We start from the raw sequence: 20,686 nt of genomic DNA, 5'->3' as shown, positions 1-20,686 counted from the left end.
GTTGAAGACTCATTGAAATACAAATCTGGTTTTGTATTACATCTTGTTTCCAGATGTTCTTACAAAGAGCTTTTAAATATGAAACTGGTACCTGTGTGCCAACTTCCGAGGTTTTCATGCTGTGTGTTTGTCATGTTTAAATACATAGGCTTCTCTTTAGCTTAGATATTCTTGAGTAACAATTGTCTCTGAACTTTTTTTTTTTCAAATCAAGCTATCTTTGCTATCCCAGTAAATACAGATTTATTTTTTTTTTCCTTTGCGTAACTATTCTTTGTTTTTCTCTCAGTGCTATGATGCAAAGGAGAAATGAGCAGACCAAACTGAAGAATAAGATTTCTGAGAGGTGGCTGACACAGTTTAACATTTCTTCATTGTTGCTGTTTTCCCAGCCTTCATCCTGGAGATCTCTATCCTTTCACCAGGAAGCCCCTGTTCATCATTGTGGATTCATCTAATAGTGTTGCATACAAGGTGAGTTCCATGAGAACTATTACACAGGTAGACATTGTGGCACCAACCCAAGGGTACCCACTCTTAATGTGTGCCTTTTTATTTTGCTTTATTTTATTTAATTTTACACAGTTTGTATTTAGTGTTTCTTTTCTTTTGAGGTTGTGCATGCTAGTCAGGATCGGGTGCTATGAATAGAAACAAGAAGAAAACGCATGAATGGACACTCAGTGGAAAATAATAAATCCTCCTGCAGGAAAAAAAAAATTCAAGATTTCCAAGATCTCTGGTGGAAGGTTTATTTTTGTTATATAACCCAGAATAATTTTCTTTTACAGAGGGAGAGGGATAAGGGTGAATTTTATTTTCTAGTGTTCAAACGTTTCCCCTTGTCACGCTGAGCTGCTGTAGTTTAAGTGAAACCTCTACCCCATAGCTTTAGTCTTTGAATATTAACATATTGTTTTACATGCACTTAATTTTTTTTTGAAAATTTGTGACGATCACAAAAAATGATGGCCCTGAATGCTGAAATAAGTGACAGGGATCTAACTTGAATATCCTTCATTTTATATTTCGCTATTGAAGTGATGATTTTCAGTGATTCCGTAAAGAATGCCAGTGGTGAAACACTTTAAGTTGGATATTATAATTCAAACTATAGTAATTTACAGGAAAATGAAAACACAGTCTTTAGGGTCCTTTATATCTGATCAAAATGTTTTGTTAGTGAAAAATACATTCAAAAATATTCTGGGTGCATAGATCTGCCACTTTAAACTGTTTCTGTTGTGGGTGTTCATACTGCAGTCTCAAAAAGTTGGAGAAGTAAACATTTGTAGGTTTCTATCAGGAAACCAATGAAAATGTCTGGTAGCCAAGTTTTCCATTTAGTTTTCATGTTTAGTTTTACTTAAACTTTTTATTCTTAAGAGCTTCCAATGCACCCTACATTTTTCAGCATATTTCCTCCTATTCACTTTGGCAAAGTTTAGTATTTTACAACTTTTGATTTATAGGAAAGTTATCAGTTTACTTTCTTAAGTTGTATATGTGATTTTTTTTTTTTTTTTTGGTGGGGAATGGAAGAATGTGGGAGGCTGCTGAACAAAAGGGTTTATTGGCTCTCCCAATTAAACTTATAAAACCAGAAGCGTCCAGGCGTTTTGTGTCTTCAGAGAATTCAAAAGAAGTACTCTCTCTTTGTCAATGAAAATGAATCTGTTGCAGCAGTTTGGTGATATGACAGAATGTATTGATGCACCAGGTCCAGTGTATTGTTTAACATGATCTAGCATCATTGAGAGTAGTTTAGCAATCCATTAATTTCTCCCAATTTAATTGGGCATTATTGGATACCACTTCTCAGGAGTACCATTTGTTGTATGTGCCTGCAGAGCATTATTTAGATTTAGGATGAATATTGGATGCCGATTTTTATTTATTTATTTACTTATTTTGAGATGGAGTTTTACTCTTGTTGTCTAGGCTGGAGTGCAATGGCACAATGTTGGCTCATCGCAACCCTTGCCTCCCAGGTTCAAGTGATTCTTTCTCCTCAGCCTCTTGAGTAGCTGGGATTACAGGCATGCGCCACCACGCCCAGCTAATATTTTTGTATTTTTAGTACAGACGGGGTTTCACCATGTTGGCCAAAATGGTCTCGATTTATTGACCTCGTGATCCCCCTGCCTCGGCCTCCCAAAGTATTGAGATTACAGGTGTGAGCCATGGCCACAGATGCCGGTTTTTAAAGACACCATTGTGTATAATTGGAAATGTATTTAGTCAATTAATACATCATGGCTTAATTTTAGATTTTAATATTGTGATGCACAGGACAGCTGTGGAATAATAGCAAGTGGTTTTTGTTGTTGTTTGCTTTTGATGGCACATGCATTGTCACTCCTCTAAAGAAATAAATTGTCCCAAACATACCAATCTTCAGAAATGAAAAGGGAGGCCGGGTGTGCAGAGGCTCACACCTGTAGTCCCAGCACTTTGGGAGGCCAAGGCGGGCAGAGAGGGGTCAGGAGTTCAAAACCAGCCTGGCCAACATGGCGAAATCCCATCTCTACTGGAAATTTATAAATTAGCTGGGCAGGGTGGTAGTCCCAGCTACTTGGAAAGCTGAGGCAGGAGAATTGTTTGAACCCGGGAGATGGAGGTTTCAGTGAGCCAAGATCAGGCCATTGTACTCCAGCCCAGGTGTCAGAATGAGATTCTGTTTTAAAAAAAAAAAAAAAAACAGAAATGAAAATCGAACTCCATAGGCAGTAGGCAGATCAGACCATGGCACAGACCAATTTTAGTCTTTTTAGAAATTAATATTACTTACTACATTTAATTCAAGCATGTAGTTCTTTTTGGTAGCATATGAAAGTGTTTCATATTTACTTTTCCCACAAAAGCATTTGTAGGCTGGGCATGGTGGCTTACACCTGTAATCCCAGCACTTTGGGAGGCTGAGGCAAGAGGATCACTTGAGCCAGCAACTTGAGACAAAGTTGGGCAAGATAGCCAGATCCCAAATCTATTAAAAAAAAAAATTAAAAATCTGCCAGGCTTTGGTGGCTCACGCTTGTAATCCCAGCACTTTGGGAGGCTGAGGCGGGCAGATGACCTGAGGTCAGGAGTTTGAGACCAGCCTGACTAACATGGTGAAATCCTGTCTCTACTAAAAATACAAAAATCAGCCCCCTGTAGTGGCAAGCGCCTGTAATACCAGCTACTGGGGAGGCTAAGGCAGGAGAATCACTTGAACCCAGGAGGTGGAGGTTAGGTTGCAGTGAGCTGAGATCACGCCACTGCACTCCAGCCTGGGTGACAGAGCAAGATCCTATCTCAAAAAAATTTTTTTTAATTAGCCAGGCTTGTTTTTATGAACCTGTAGTCCCAGCTACTTCAGGAAGCTGAGGCAGGAGGATCTCTTAAGCCCATGAGTTTGAGGACGCAGTGAGCTGTGATTGTGTCACTGCACTCCAGCCTGAGAGAGCAAGACTGTATCTCTAATAAATTAATTAATTAGATGAAATTAAGCATTGTAAAGTCTTAAGCTACCACTTTGCAAGTTTCGTTTTTTGTTTTTTGAGACGGAGTCTTGCTTTCGCCAGGCTGATGTGCAGTGATGTGATCTCAGTCACTGCAACCTCCGACTCCCTGATTCAGTGATTCTTCTGCTTCAGCCTACCAAGTAGCTGGGATTGCAGGCACGCGCCACCATACCGCAGTTAATTTTTGTATTTTTAGTAGAGACGGGGTTTCACCATGTTGGCCAGGATGGTCTTGATCTCCTGACCTCGCTGCCTCGGCCTCCCGAAGTGCTGGGATTATTGGTGTGAGCCACCGTGCCCAGCCAAGTTGTCTTATTTTTTATTGTCTGTCCTTTGCTCTTTAATAAACTTTTTTCTTTAGGAAATCCTCACATCTTTATTTTTTTTCTTTCTTTCTTTTTTTTTTGAGATAGAGTCTCGCACTGTTGCCCAGGCTGTAGTGCAGTGGTGCAATCTCAGCTCACTACGGTCTCCACCTCCTGGATTCAAGCAATTCTCCTGCCTCAGCCTCCTGAGTAACTGGGACTACAGGTGTGCGCTGCCATGCCCAGCTAATTTTTTTGTATTTTCAGTAGAGACAGGGTTTCACCATGTTGGCCAGGATCGTCTCAATCTCCTGACCTCATGATCTGCCCTCCTCGGCCTCCCAAAGTGCTGGGATTACAGGCGTGAGCCACCATGCCCAGCCCACATCTTTATTTTCTAAACCTTTTATTGAGATTTTTCATTTGTTTTCTGTATTTTCCTTTCATATATATAGAAATAGATGCATGTGTGTTTATGTAACACATACATATACATATACATATATAATTATCTTTTTTTAAAATAATGGTTGAAATACCTCTCTTTCCTTTGAGAATATCAGTGATCATTTAAAATTTCTCCCTGCCTGGTATCTTCTTTTTCTTTGTTCATTTGTTTCTGTTTGTTTTTGTCTGTATCTTTCTCATTAGAGACGTTAAAGTGTCATAATCCTCACTTGTTTGCTCATATATAAGAGTGGAGCCTAGCAAACTGATCAGAAGCTCTGAGGGGCTGGATGGGGCTGGTTCCAACTGAGTTGGACCTTATAGTTGGGTAACCCCTAATGTCAGTATCTTTAGGTCTTTCTTCATGGCCTGGTCAAGCATACGAGAGAAGATGCAACTGTTCCACCTGGAATGTAGAAGGTCTAGTGACCAGCATGATGCCATGTTTTCCCTGAAGTGTGTGTGTATATGTGCGCATGTGTGTGTATATGTGTTTGTGTGTTTATAGATACATGTATCTTTATGTACCAATGCCTCACAGTTAAAAGAGTCTTTTTTTTTTTTTTTTTTTTTTTTTTGCAATGGAGTCTCACTCTGTTACCTAGGCTGGAGTGCAGAGGCATGACCTCGGCTCACTGCAACCTCTGCCTCCCGGGTTCAAGTGATTCTCAAGCACTAATTTTTGTATTTTTAGTAGAGATGGGGTTTCACCACATTGGCCAGACTGGTCTCCATCTCCTGACCTCAGATGATCAGCCTGCCTCAGCCTCCCAAGTAGCTGGGACTACAGGAGTGTGCCACCAAGGCCAGCTAATTTTTGTATTTGTTTTGTTTTGTTTTGAGATGGAGTCTCCTGTTACCCAGGCTGGAGTGCAATGGCACGATCTCAGCTCACTGCAACCTCCACCTCCTGGGTTCAAGCGATTCTCCTGCCTCAGCCTCCTGAATAGCTGGAATTACAGGTGCCTACCACCATGCCTGGCTGATTTTTGTATTTTTAGTAGAGATGGGGTTTCACCACGTTGGTCAGGCTGGTCTCAAAGTCCTGACCTCAGGTGATCCGCCTGCCTCGGCCTCCCAAAGTGCTGGGATTACAGGCATGAGCCACCACACCTGGCCAAAACAGTCTTAAATCAATGCTTGTTGAATGATGAAATGAGGGTTCTATTGTCCTTATTTTATACTTGAGGAAACTTTGCCTGTGAGGTTGAGGATCTTGTCCAAAATTTCCAGCACCAGTCTTTCTCTTTCCAATGCCCATGCTCTTTCCCATGCCGGAAAAGTGTAGCTAGCTTTTCAGGCTTCTCTGAGCCTCATGTTAGAGGAAAAGAGTGATTGAAATACCAAGATTTGTGTAACAAGTATGGCCTGTATTTTGGCTCTTAGATTGCCGGTAGGGGTCAACTAAGCAAGTTGATTGGCCTTATGTGTGGTAATGTAGTACTTAGTAGAAGTTTAAAAAAAAAAAAAAAGCCCTCAGTCATTTTGGGTAATACTTTTTTTTCTTTTTCCCCTGGAAGAAGAAAATTCTTTTGAGCATTTTAAGTATCTGTGACAGAGCTAGATGGATCCCTGCCCATGAAAATGACTTACACATTTGTCAAAACAGGCATATTTATCCAAATAGCCTCATCCTAAAGTATTTGATGTCCACAGCAATCAGTCTCTTAAGGCATTCACAACAGCATTCAGTTATGTAAGAGCTCTTCTGCCAGCCAGCCTCACTCTCATTCCGTTTCTCTCTGGTGATTTAGAAAGACCTTCTGTTTGTTTTGGGTGTACTGCAGTTATATCTACGTTTGGGTTAATCTATTGGAATTTGTTGGACTTATTTTCCTCTTTTGTTTTTTTTTTTTTGGATCCCATTAAAAGTGAACGTAATTGCTATGGACTTCTTGAGGTAGTAGATTGGAGTTTTTTGTTACTGCTGGGAAATTCTCATTTTCTCTTCACATATTAATAGTATTTAAGCTTCTCTGTCCTCACCTTCTGGAGCTCCGATTAAATATTAAATATTAGACATTCACACCATATCATCCACATTTCTTAACCTCTCTTCTGTCTGTATTTTCCATTATTTTGTTTCTTTGGTTGAGACTTGTATAGTTTCTTCTGATCAGCTCTTAGTTCAAAAATTCTCTTTTCAGCTGTGTGGAACTTGCTCTCCAACCCATCTATTGAGTTTTTTGTTGTTTATGGTATTTTTCTTTCTTTTTTTTTTTTTTGAAATGGAGTCTCACTCTGTTGCCCAGGTTGGAGTACAGTGGCGCAATCTCAGCTTACTGCAACCTCTGCCTCCTGGGTTCAAGCAATTCTCTGCCTCGGCCTCCGAAGTAGCAGGGATTACAGGAGCCTAGGCCTGGCTAATTTTTGTATTTTTAGTAGAGACAGCATTTCACCATCTTGGCCAGGCTGGTCTTGAACTCCTGACCTTGTTATCTGCCCACCTAGGCCTCCCAAAGTTCTGGAATTATAGTCGTGAGCCACTGCACCCAGCCTGGTATTTTTCATGTCTAGTAATTCTGTGTCATTCTTTTTAAAATTATTCTATTGCCCGCCTCCCCCCGACCTTTTTTTGAGACAGAGTCTTGCTCTGTCCCCCAGGCTAGAGTGCAGTGGCACTTTCTTGGCTCACTGCAACCTCCACCTCCCAGGTTTAAGCAATTCTCCTGCCTCAGCCTCCTGAGTAGGCGGGACTACAGGTGTGACACCACACCTGGCTAATTTTTTGTATTTTTAGTAGAGACAGGGTTTCACCTTGTTAGCCAGGAGCTGATTTCCTGACCTTGTAATCCGTCCGTCTTGGCCTCCTAAAGTGCTGGGATTACAGGCGTGAGCCACCCTGCCCAGCCACTCCATTGCCCTTTTTGTAATTTCTTATTTTCAAGTTTATTTTTTATTTCTTCAGACTTAATAAACATAGTTATTATTTGTTATCTATGTGATATTTTCTGTAATCATACATGAAATCGGATTTTTATATGAAATCTGATTTTGCTGTTTGAGACACCCTTTGCTGTTTTGTGCCCCTGTATGCTTGATTACTTTTGACCATGTTTCTTCTCATTATCCTTAAAATTACTTGTATGAAGTTCATACAGCCCTAGGATGAGGTTATCTTTAAGCAGAGAGGGTCTGCATTTGCTTATGCCAGACACCTGGAGGCACTACCAGTTTGAAATCACCTAGATAATAGAAATTTGGGCTACAAATATATAGGAGGGCTGACTTAGACTGATACCACTCAGGAACTAATTTTTTTTTCTTCTGTTTCCTGCTCAGCATCAAGAAAAATTTTTTTGCATTCCCATGTGGAGTGGTCATGGAGGAGGTGTCAAGTTTGGTTTTGGTTAATCCTTATACTGAGAGTATAACCCTTTAGGATTCCAGGTTAAAGGGTATAGCCCTTAGGATTTCAGTTTAATGTGGGGCAAGTTTTCTGTTAGATTCCCATCTTGGACAGTTGCTGAGCTGTGACATTTGTCCCCTTTTCCAGATGAGATCTTCAAAACCCAAATTCAAGTTGCTGGACTGATTCAGGGCAAGCGTTCTGGAATCTGTGTGTCTTCTCAGTGTCCTCTCCAGGTTTTTCTGTGTCTCTTTGCCCTCTTATCAGTGAAGTGCCCTTGGGTTCAGTCCTTGTTCTTTTCTACCTACAACTGACTTCTTGATGTTCTTAGCTGATTTTATGGCTTTGCTGTTTCTGTGTTGACAACTTCCAGGCCAGACCTCTCTCTCAAGCTGAACTCAAATATTTTCTACCTACTCCACATCTTTAGTTGGTAATTTAGTTGGTAGAGTTTGCAAACTGAACATGGCCAAGACAGAATTCCTAGGCTCTTCCACATACAGGTTTCCCCGTTTTAGTTCATGACTGCTATACTATTGTAGTTGCCCCAGCCAGAATCCTTGGTTTCCTAATCGATTCCGCCTCCCCTCACATCCAACATTCATTTCAGGAAATCCTGTTGGCTCTAACTAATATATATATCCAAGATCCCATTACCTCCTCTGCCTCATCCTGGTTCTTACCACCATCATCATTCACTCGCATTATTGCAGTAGCCTTTTTTTTTTTTTTTTTAAATGGAGACTGAGTCTTGCTCTGTTGCCAGGCGCCAGGCTGGAGAGCAGTGGCATTATCTTGCCTCACTGCAACCTCTGCCTCCTGGGTTCAAGCATTCTCCTGCCTCAGCTTCCCCAGTAGCTGGGACTACAGGCTCAAGCCACCACACTCAGCTAATTTTTTTTTTTGTATTTTAGTAGAGACAGGGTTTCACTATGTTGGCCAGGATCATCTTGATCTCTTGACCTCGTGATCTGCCTGCCTCAGCCTCCCAAAGTGCTGGGATTACAGGTGTGAGCCACTGCACCAGGCCTACAATAGCCTTCTAGCTAGTCTTCCTCCTTCCTTGCTCTCCTATAAGTGTGCCTGTAAGACAGATATGCCTCCTTTCTACTCAAAATCACCAGTGGCCTGTCATCTCACTCAGAGGAAAGGCTTTTTCTGTTCACACATACCCCTCCCTCCCCATCTTCCAAAAACATCTCTGATCTTCTCTCTTCCTGGGCCCCTGATTGCTCAGTTCTCTTCAGCCACACTGACCCCCTTATTATTCCTAAAACATACCAGCCAGTCATCTGCCCTAGATCTTTACATTCTGTTCCCTCTGCCTTGAATCCTCTTCCAAAGATGCCTACATGGTTCTTTAGTTGTTTGAGCAAATAAAGCCTTTTACAACGTCTTCCCTAATTGTCCTACTTAAAATTATATGCTTCCCTAGTACTCCTTATCTACCTTTCTTACTTTGTTTATCTTAATAATCATAACAGTTAATTTTTCCATAATGACTTAGTGATATGCACTGTTCTAAGCATTTTATATGTATACATTTAATTCCTGCATAACTTAGTGTGTTGCTTTTATTGTTCCCATTTTACTGATAAGAAAATCAAGGGACAGATAAAGGTTAAGTAATTTGCCCAAGATCACACAGATAGTGGGTGGCCGTGTTGAAATATAAACACAGTGGACTGTAAACTTGTGCTATTAACTATATGTTGTACTCCCATATGTAGCACTTGTCACCTTCTATGATACCATATAACTTATTTATTTAGTTGGTTAGTTTACTGTGGGTCACAGCCTACCATTTCTCCATCCGCCATCCAACTGTCAGCTCCAGGCCGGGCATAGTAGCTCATGTCTATAATCCTGGCACTTTGGGAGGCTGAGGAGGGCGGATCATCTGAGGTTAGGAGTTTGAGACCAGCCTGGCCAACATAGTGAAATCCCATCTCTACTAAAAATAAAAAAATTAGCCAGTTGTGGTGGTGCACACCTGTAATCCCAGCTAGTCAGGAGGCTGAGGCGGGGAAAGTTGCTTGAACCCAGGAGGTGGAGGTTGCAGTGAGCTGAGATCGCCACTGCACTCCAGCCTGGGCGACAGAGCAAGGCATCGTCTCACAAAATAAAAATGAAAATAAAATAAAATAAAATAAATAAATGTCAGCTCCAGAAGATAGTGTTTTTTCTGATTTATTTACTGTTGTATCTCTAGCACCCATAGCAGAGTCTAGTCCTTAGGTCTATGAGTATTTGTTGAAGAAGAGAAGAAGACATCTTTAAAAAGAACATTATATACTGTTTTAAGTGAATGTGCATGGATGCAGTGATATAATCATAGCTCACTGCAGCCTCAAACTCCTGGGCTCAAGAGAGCCTCCTACCTCAGCCTTCTGAGTACTAGGACTAAAGAAACATGCCAACACACCTGGCTAATTTTTAAATTTTGTTTAGAGATAGAGTCTTGCTATGTTGTCCAGGCTGGCCTTGAGCTCCTTGCTATTAGCGATTCTCCCACCTTGGTCTTCCAAAGTGCTGGGATTGTGAGCCACTGTGTCCAGCTGGTGAATACATTTTTAAACCTCAGTTAAAGAGATAATTTACTGGGCAAAAGATTGAATGGCTATATGAAAGAAATCTGAAAAGCCCCATCACTGGATAGAAATAAAGCAAAGTTATCAAAATTATTTCTTTCTTTCTTTCTATTTTTTTCTTTGTTTTGTTTTTTGAAGACAGAGTCTCACTCTGTTGCCCAAGCTGGAACGCAGTGATGCAATCTCAGCTCACTGCAACCTCTGCCTCCCAGGTTCAAGTGAGTCTCCTGCCTCGGCCTCCCAAGTAGCTGGGATTATAGTCACATGCCACCATGCCCAGCTAATTTATTTATTTATTTATTTTGAATTGTTAGTAGAGATGAGGTTTTGCCATGTTGGCCAGGCTGGTCTCGAACTCCTGATCTCCACCCGCCTCATTCCACCTGTCTCGGCCTCCCAGAATGCTGTGATTACAGGCGTGAACCACTGTGCTTGGCCCAATAATACTTTGAGACTTTTAGAGTCAGATATACAATTTAGGACAATGAAAAAGATCAGAATTATCCAATTAATTCTGTAGCAGCTAGACCACAGAATACTTGTATGGCCTTGATCATGTCTTTGATCTTTTCTGAGCTGCTTTTTCCTTCTCTAGAAAATAAAATGTGAATACTGATCTTACAGGAGTGTTGTGATTATAGATTAGGATCTATAAAGCCTAGCATAGTTTCTGGAAAATAGCACTCAGTAAATGATAGGAATTATTATGATAATGATACTGTTTCCAGACAAAATTAGCACACATGAAAGAAAACTTTATCCCAAATTAGTTTATCAATATAGAGTAGAAGAATTTAAATAAAATACAAGCAAATAAGCTTATTAATAGAATAATCTATCAAAAGAGTTTATCTCAATCATGCATGAAGGTTAGATATATGAAAATCAGGCCAGGTGCAGTGTCTTACATCTGTAATCCCAGCACTTTGGGAGCATAAGGCAGGAGGATTGCTAGAGGCCAAGAGTTCAAGACCAGCTTGAGCAATATAGCAAGACCCTATCTATAAAATAAAAAACTAGCTGCGTGTGGTGCCACGTCTGTGCAGTCCTAGCTCCTTAGGAGGCTGGGGCAGGAGGACTGCTTGAGTTCAGATGAAGACTGCAGTGATTTATGATCACACCACTGTACTCCCGCCTGGGTGACAGAGCAAGACCCTGACTCAAAAAAAAGAAAATTAATTCTATAAACTATGTCAATAGGATGAATAAGGCAATCACATGCTTATCTTAATAGTCATTTAGTAAAATCTAGTAAAACTCATTGCCTGTTTTTAACTAAAGCACTTGAACCTATGATGAAAAGCTTCTGTATTAAATAGCCAACTATGTATTTAGAGAAACACTAAAAGTATGTTCAATTAAAATAAGAAAAAGAGAATGCCTGTTACTATCATTGTAATACAATATTGCTTTTGTCCCAACTAGAAATTCATAACATTCCCAAAATAAAACAATAATAAAAGTTGTTTGGATTGGTAAAAGAGCACACAAAACAGTACATATTGGAAAGAATGAGATGAAAATCATTAGTTGCAGAGGGTATGATTTTATGGTGTGTGCCTGTAATCCCAGCTTCTTGGGAGGCTGAGGCAGGAGAATTGTGTGAACCCGGGAGGCAGAAGTTATGGTGAGCCGAGATCGCGCCATTGCACTCCAGCCCAGGCAACAGTGCAAGATTCTGTCTAAAAAACATCAAGAGAAATTACAGAAAAGCTACTAATATGAATATAAATGTATCAAATTGGTTAGATATAGGACAAACAGAAAATTCAATAGCAACCTTATATATGAGCTATATCTAGTTAAAATTTATTCAATATATGTTCCATTTGTATATATTTGCTGTAATTTTTCTTAAACTTATTAGCTTTGAATTGTATACTTCATCTATGTGAGCAGTTATGAGATTTCTGCAAAAACTTACAAATAAAGATAATAAGATTATCCTATGGGAGTTAAACTGTAAAATTACTTACCGAATGGATCAGAACAGAGGCATGTAAAGCACCTTAAAGAAACTATTTCTCAGGCCTAAAATTTAATTTTAATCTGATAGAATATATTCATGTATTTGTGTCAGATTTCCAAGATAATCCACAGGTTCAGTGATTTCCTGGGAAGATTCACAGGACTCAGTATATATTCATACTCACTGCTATGATTTAGTATAGTAAAAGGATATAGAGCAAAATCAACAAAAGGAAACAATATGTGAGGTGAGTTTGGAGAAAACCAGGGGCAAACTTCCAGGGGCCCTCTTCCAGCGGAGTCACACAGGATACACTTAATTACCCAACCAATGAGTTGTGACAACACAGATTAAATATTATCTACCAGGGGAGCTCATTAGGAACTCAGTAACCAAGGTTTTTATTGGGAACTGATCTTGTGGGCCTGGCTTTTACCAAAATGCTAGACTCCCAGAAAGAAAGCAGGTGTTAAGTATAAACCACCTTGTTTGCACAGTCTAGGCAGAGTGAGCCACTCTTCATCAGTTTTGCTAATGGTAGGAACTCTCACGAAAACTAAGTTCCCAGAAGCCAGCCAAGGGCCAACCAATAAGCAGAACTTTCAAAGGATGGCAATCTGGCTTTCTATGCTAACTCTTCCTACAGAGTATTATTTGAAAAAAAAAAAAAAAAAAAAAAAAAAAAAAAAAAAAAAAAAAGTAAGGAGAGAAGTTGGTTAGCAAGGAGTACAAAGATAACGGAGACCTTGAGAAATAAATAACAGCAGTGTCCACTTTAGCACTATCCAAGATGAAAATCGGCATGGCAGAAAATGCCTCAATCTTCCTTATCAAAAGAATCATTCTGTTTACTCCCTTTGTTTGGATTATAAGATATTTCTAATTTATCTTAATTATTTGCTTAATACTTTTAGTACTGGTATTACATTCATAAAGTCACAGAATCAAAAATTTCAAGAAGGCATATTGTGAAATCTTTTTCTCCCACCTAGTCCCCATGCACTAAGTTCCTATCTCTTCCTATAGGTAATCATTGTTACCTGTTTCTTATCCTTTTAGAAAAAAATTGTAAATGGACATACAAACCAAAACAAAAAGTCATTTTTTTTAAAGACATAGTCTTGCTCTATTGCCCAGGCTAGGATACAGTGGCATGATCTTGGCTCACTGCAATCTCCGCCTCCCAGGTTCCAGCAATTCTCCTGCCTCAGCCTCCCGAGTAGCTGGATTACAAGCACACAACACCACGCCCAGCTGATTTTTGTGTTTTTAGTAGAGACAGGGTTTTGCAATGTTGGCCAGGATGGTTTCGATCTCTTGACCTCGTGATCCGCCTGTCTTGGCCTCCCAAAGCGCTGGAATTACAGGCGTGAGCCACCGCGCCCGGGAGAATTTTATTTTTCTTGTTGCTTTACCACAGAGCTTATTATTTTACTTCCCTTGTACATAAATTTCTGCCGGGCGCGGTGGCTCATGCCTGTAATTCCAGCGCTTTGGGAGGCCAAGACAGGCGGATCACCAGGTCAAGAGATCGAAACCATCCTGGCCAACATTGCAAAACCCTGTCTCTACTAAAAACACAAAAATTAGCTGGGTGTGGTGTTGTGTGCTTGTAATCCCAGCCACATATTTTACTTCCCTTATACATATATCAGGAAAATGATATGATTAATTATGCAACGAGTACTTTAGTTTGAGTGTCAGCTTACTTGCTACTGTAAATCACACACTGACATTCTGGTCTTTTACACCATTCCATGAGAGCAGTTATTATGACCCACAATAAGAGATGGCTCCAGGAATCAGGTTTTGAAGCTGAAAGCCAGATCTTGGATCTTGGAACGTTCACCCTTATATATACCAGTGTATGTTGCTTGTTGGAGTGGCCTCTTGGTATACACCCAGATGACTTCTTGCAAAACTGCAACCATGTATATGCATTGTGTTTAAAAAATCAATAGTTTACTCAGTAAACCATTTCAACTGAGAGCTTTTAAGAAAGCCTATGATGCATGGTAATTATGTATGAATGGCAGTCTCTTTAGCTGTTGGTGATGTTTCTGCATCTGTCTGTGAGTTTGAGGGCCCAATTTATACACTAAAGATACGCCTTGGAAAATTACTAAGTAACTATCTTTGGTCAAATCTTTAATGCAAGTTTTAAATTCTTATATATTACAGAATTTCACAAACTTGTTTGGACAGCCACTAGTCTGCTTGCTTTCTCCTACAGCGTATCCAAAAGCTTTACAAGGTATGTACCCTCATTGCCTGTTACAACCATAGGTTGCAAATAAACACTGTGTTCATTATGAATAGTACTGATCTTTGTTTTTTCCTCCCATAATGATCATGTGTGGATTTATGTTCTTTAATATGGCAGGTGTTGCTCTGAAATATACCCAGAAGCCTTGCCAACAACCGAGGTCCCTTAATGTGCTATCATTAGGCCTTGAGATAACTCATCTCTAAGAAAGAAGTAGTTTTCTTCCTTGCTTATGGGGAACTCATGATTTGTAAATTTTAAAGTTTGTTTTACAGGTTTTTGTTTTGATTTGCTGATCATATCCATATAGCATGGTTTTCCTATATCTTTGCAGGCATCTTTTAAGACTACAAGATTGCTGGTCTAGGAAACTTCTCAGTCTATGCCTCAGAGTTAGGATAACGTAACTGGCACAACTTAAAGTGTTTCTTTTATTCACATTTTTACCTTGTCTTAATTTTAAAATAAAAGAACCTCTTCTAAGTCTGCCAGAGAGACAGGTTAGTGTTTTGGCCATTTCTTCAATGGCTGAGAATCAAGACTTTTTGTCCTTAATGATTTGTCTTTAATTGGTGACACATAAAATCTAATTCTAACTCCCAGTCATTTAGTAGGTAAAATACTAAACAACCTTAACACTGTTTTAGCAGTACTTGTCACTGTTTCACTATCTCCCTAACTGTGAATAGTGCTGATGTCTCTCTGTGGGAGATGGCATTTTACTGCTACTTCCCAGCCAGAAGTCCTGTCTGCTGACATAGTTTGACACAGGAAGTGATGGTCAGCATTTGAATGCCTGAGAGAAGCTGGAGGCTTTCACCGTTGTTTTAAGGTAAGTTCTGCTGTTTAACAGGGAAAACATGTAGAAATATTAACTTCATGTATCCAAAAGTAAAATTACTAAGGGATAGAACTTACCTTCAAACAACGGTAAAATTCTCCTGCTTTGAAGATTTTGTTCTCCTGTTTCTTATCATTTCTGGAGGAATGTGATCCCTTTCAGTTACTCAGCAGTAATTGCTACCAATCTGTCCTATCATTATGTAGTTTTATTTAAATTTGCATGGTCAAATGGGTTAATACTAAGACTATTTGGTCTGAAGGACTTCATTTTATAGAAGAGAAAAACACAGACTTTGGAGGTAAACTGACTGAATTTGAATCCCGAGTCAGCCACTTATTTGCTTTGTGACCTTGGAAAGTTATTCAGCCATTCTTTGCCTGAATAATCTATCAAATGGAAATAATAATAGTATCTGCCTTATAGAATAATGCTGGGTATGTAGTAACTACTCAATATGTGCTCTCATTATTAATGCTTAGTTGTAATACATGTCCTTAACACATTTTGACCCAGTCTCTTATCTTTGTGCTATAAAGCTTAGACCTCTAACACCTTAAATTATTGTTCAATTACAAAAGCAGATTCAGAATTCTTTTGTGAGAAATATTTTGGATTTATCCATAGGCATTATTGCTACTCACCTCTGCAAAAGGGGTGGGTGCTCAATGTAGGTGCAAAACTAGCTGATCTGTAAGCACTTTGAGATCTAAAGCCTACAGTTCTCTCATTAGCCAAGAGTTACTTCATTTATTCAACTTTTTGTTTGTTTGTTTGAGATGGGGTCTCATTCTGTTGCTCAGGCTGGAGTGCAGTGGTGTGATCACAGCTCACTGCAGCCTCTACCTCCTGGACTCAGGTGATCCTCCCACTTCAGCCTCCCAAGTAGCTGGGACTAAAGGTACACACCACCACACCCAGCTAATTTTTGTATTTTTTTTGTAGGGACCAGGTCTTACCATATTGCCTAGGCTGTTGTCAAACTCCTGGGCTCGAGAGATCTGCCTGCCTTGGCCTCCCAAAGTGCTATTCAACATTTATTATCAGGTATTATGCTAGCACTAGAGATAGCACTGTGACCTGACAATCACAGTTATGCTCTTCACAGAGCCAAATGTCTAGTGGCAGGTAGAGACAACCTGATGGGCAGTTATAATAAGTGATTCACAGGAGGATGCATGCAAATGGATGAGGAACTCCTGACTAGCAACACACTGAGGACGAGGGAAGGGGATGAGATGATGTCTAACATGGACATTAAGAACATGGAGACCTAGATAGGGTTGGGAAATGACTGAGCAAGAGTGTTCCAGCACGTGCTGTGGCCATGAAATAAGACAGCTTAGGGAGCATGTAGAGAAATTTATTTTATTTTTTTATTTTTTGAGATGAAGTCTCGCTCTGTCTACCAGCCCGGAGAGCAGTGGCACGATCTTGGCTCACTGCAACCTCCGCCTCCCAGGTTCAGGTGATTCTCCTGCCTCAACCTCCCAAGTAGCTGGGATTACAGGTGCATACCACCATGCCCGGCCAATTTTTTTGTATTTTTAGTGGATATGGGGTTTCACTATGTTGGCTAGGTTGGTCTCGAACTCCTGACTTTGTGATCTGCCTGCCTTGACCTTCCAAAGTGCTGGGATTACAGGTGTGAGCCACCGCACGTGGCCTAATTTTGTATTTTCAGTAGAAACAGGCCTGACATCAAGTGATCTGCTCACCTTGGCCTCCCAAAGTGCTGGGATTATAGGTGTGAGCCACTGTGCCTGGCTGAGCATATAGAGAAATTAAAGTAATTCCTCCTAGCTAAAGGGTAGAGTTTGAGATTGTGTGATTGAATTATGAAAGAACTTCTAAGATTTGTTAAATGATTTAAGTGGAAGACAATGGGGTACGGGTTGAGTATCCTTAATCGTAAAATCTGAAATGCTTCAAAATTCAGAAGTTTGAGTAGCAATATGACATTGAAAGTGAAAAATTCCACATATCAGTACTTAGCACAAGGTTTGTTTCATGTACAAAATTATTTAAAATATTATATAAAATTACCTTTAGGTTATGTGTATAAGGTACCTATGAAACATAGATAAACTTCGTGTTTAGACTTGGGATCTGTCCCCCGAATATCTCATTATGTATATGCAAATATTCCAAAATCCCAAAAAATCCAAAATCCAAAACAATTCTGGCCCCAAGCATTTTGGATAAGGGGTACTCAGCTGATACCATCACAAGGTTTAAACAGATGAGTAGCATGAAAGAGCATTCAGTTAACCTCTTAGAGAATAAACTGGGGAGCGGCATGGATGAACATAGGGAGATGGCTGAATGTAGCACAGTGCCTATGTAGCCGGCTGCAAAAGATACTGAGCCCATAAAACCAACAGGACTTTGTGATGAACTAGGTGTGGGGAGGGAAGGCAGGAATAGACTTCCAGGTTTCTGGCTGAGTTGCTGGTAGAAATGATAATACTTGTTGAGAAACATATTTGTAGAGAACAAAAGGGGAAAGAATTTGCTTTGAGTTGTTGACATGTTGAGTTTGAGGTGCCTTTGAGAGTTAGGTTGATTATAGTAGCCTAGAGCAGCAGTACATAACTAGAGTGTGAGTCACCTAAGAAATGGAGTGTGAGTCATTAAATTTTCTAATACCTATGTCAAAAACAGTAAAAAGAAACCGGTGAAATCAGTGTTAACAGTGATATTTTGTATTAAGGCTTTGAAATCCAGTGTGTATTTTACCTATCTAGTCACATTGTGAATGTTCAGTATCTATTGCAGGACAGAGCAGTGCTAGACCTACGGAATTCAATTTAGGCTGCTGATAGAGAATTGGAAACTAGTAGGCATATAAATGTTGACTAAAATCATGGGAGTAAGAGCAGTCAGTGGTGTATGGGACCAAAGAAAGAAACTACTCATATTTAAGGGACAGGAAGGGAAAGAGCAACTCACAGAGAGCAACTCAGTGGAGAATCAAAAAGACTGGCATTTCTAGCACTCATCAGAGAATTCTGTCACAGATAACCCATGATCCAACACTTGCCATTCTTGGATGAAATTTGTTAATTGAGGGTAGAAAATGGTAAGAAATATGTTCATTTTCCATGTCTCTTAAGTTTGCTAGGCTCTTCCTTAATTTTGTTCAGCAGAAAGCAACATACCAATGGTGTGTTTTTGTAGTTTCATGAAGAATCTGCTTTGTTGAATTATGATTTAGTGATATAGCTTTAATTTTATATATTATCAATATATTAAAATGTTCCTCATGTGTATCTCTTATCTTTTGCAAAACTACTGTCTATATATATAATAACATGTTTGTTATTACAGATCAATCTCAGCGAGGTAGCCTCTTCACTCTCTTTTTGAACAATCCTCTAATGGCCTTCCTATTTGTCTCTGGATTGTCAAGCATGCGCAGAGGTCTATGGGAAAAGTGTCAAGAATATCTTCGAAAAATCAACCGTGATATTGCCCAGCTTCTGACCCATTCACGTTCAATAGGTACCCTCTTAATCTAACTGCACACTTAACAGAATGTATTATCATGGCTTAAAATGGTTACTTATTTTAAATTGTTTGAATTTTTAAAGGTATGTGTCCCAGGCAGGAAAGTTGAGAAGGCTTTCCTGAAGTTTCCTTACCCTTTGAAACGTAATTTCCATTTAAGCATCTTTTTACTGTCACTTTTCTCCTCTTTGCAGATCAGGCATTTCTCCAGTTTTTTGGAGATGAATTTCTTCGCTTGCTCCTCACAAGATTTATCTTTTGTTCAGCCACCATGAGGATGCATAAAATTTTTCGGGTAGGCAAAGAACATTATTAAAGATGAATTTTATCATTTTAGGTATTAAGAACCATGTATTATATTTTGCCTGTATAAAATAAGGTTTGGATAAATTCAAAATAATATTTACAAATGTACTGTCACACTGGTCTGTTAAGTAAAAAAATACGTATTCACAAATGAAGATGTAAAGTATAAACATTGACCATATTAAGCCACATCTGAGTACCTATCCTTTGTTTAAAAGTAGAACATTTAAGGCCGGGCGCAGTGGCTCAAGCCTGTAATCCCAGCACTTTGGGAGGCCGAGGCGGGTGGATCACAAGGTCAAGAGATCGAGACCATCCTGGTCAACATGGTGAAACCCCGTCTCTACTAAAAATACAAAAAAAATTAGCTGGGCATGGTGGCGTGTGCCTGTAATCCCAGCTACTCAGGAGGCTGAGGCAGGAGAATTGCCTGAACCCAGGAGGCGGAGGTTGCGGTGAGCCGAGATCGCGCCATTGCACTCCAGCCTGGGTAACATGAGTGAAACTCTGTCTCAAAAAAAAAAAAGTAGAACATTTTCTGGCCGGGTGTGGTGGCTTCTGCTTGTAATCCCAGCACTTTGGGAGGCCAAGGCTGGTGGATGGCTTGAGGTCATGAGTTCGAGACCAGCCTGCCAACATACTAAAACCCCTTCTCTACTAAAAATAAAATTAGCCAGGTATGGTGGCAGGTACCTGTAATCCCAGCTATTCTGGAGGCTGAGGCAGGAGAATTGCTTGAACCCAGGAGGCAGAGGTTGAGTGAGCCAAGATCACGCCATTGCACTCCAGCCTGGGTGACCAGAGCAAAATTCCATCTCAAAAAAAAAAAAGTAGAACATTTTCAATACCTCTCTGATCCTATCTTCCTCTTGAATGAAACTCACTTACTGAATTTTATTGATTGATTGATTGGTTGGTTGATTTTGAGACGGAGTCATGTTAATGTCTATAACTTTCATTCATTCATTTTGTTTGACCATACAACACTAAGTATTATTTGACTATATATTGCAAATTACTTCTTCATTATGCTGATAATGGACATTTGGGTTGTTTCCAAGGTTTTATTATTATATAAATGATGCTGGCCATGTGCGGTGGCTCACACCTGTAATCCCAGCACTTTGCGAGGCTGAGGCAGGCAGATCACAAGGACAGGAGTTCAAGACCAGCCTGGCCAACATGATGAAATCCGGTCTCTAATAAAAATACAAAAATTAGCCAGGAGTGGTGGCACGCACCTGTAATCCCAGCTACTCAGAAGCCTGAGGCAGGAGAATTGCTTGAGCCCAGGAGGCAGAGGTTGCAGTTAGCCGAGATTGTGCCACTGCACACCAGCCTGGGTGACAGAGCAAGACTCAGTCTCAGAAAAAAAGAAAAAAAATGGGGCCAGGCAGGGTGGCTTATGCCTGTAATCCCAGCACTTTGAGAGGCCAAAGTGGGCAGATCACCTGAGGTTGGGAGTTCGAGACCAGCCTGACCAACATGGTGAAACCGTGTCTCTACTAAAAATACAAAATTAGCTGGGCGTGGCGGCACATGCCTGTAGTCCCAGCTACTTGGGAGGCTGAGGCAGGAGAATTGCTTGAACCTGGG

The 20,686-nt window shown here is 40.1% G+C and overlaps 1 protein-coding gene across 5 annotated transcripts in view; it reads left to right on the top strand.

Annotated features, from left to right (window-relative positions):
• The window catches only part of SCAI (suppressor of cancer cell invasion), a 180,008-nt gene that overhangs the window by 142,311 nt on the left and 17,011 nt on the right, over positions 1-20,686 (top strand). For 2 of the 5 annotated variants that reach the window (XM_032251586.1, XM_032251585.1), the window contains 4 exons: positions 393-474; positions 14,349-14,421; positions 18,605-18,778; positions 18,979-19,079. In XM_032251586.1, coding sequence (XP_032107477.1) covers positions 393-474; positions 14,349-14,421; positions 18,605-18,778; positions 18,979-19,079 — 430 coding nt within the window. Of the gene's footprint in view, positions 1-392; positions 475-14,348; positions 14,422-15,122; positions 15,266-18,604; positions 18,779-18,978; positions 19,080-20,686 lie in introns of all 5 variants that reach the window. The other 3 variants (XR_004260865.1, XM_032251587.1, XM_032251588.1) reach the window with 3 other exon arrangements.

Source organism: Sapajus apella, unplaced genomic scaffold, assembly GCF_009761245.1.
Source record: "Sapajus apella isolate SASKATOON/1434 unplaced genomic scaffold, GSC_monkey_1.0 scaffold76, whole genome shotgun sequence".
Classification (NCBI taxonomy): domain Eukaryota; kingdom Metazoa; phylum Chordata; class Mammalia; order Primates; family Cebidae; genus Sapajus; species Sapajus apella.
Note: the sequence above shows the minus strand (reverse complement) of the source record. Positions and strands in the feature narration are given on the sequence as shown.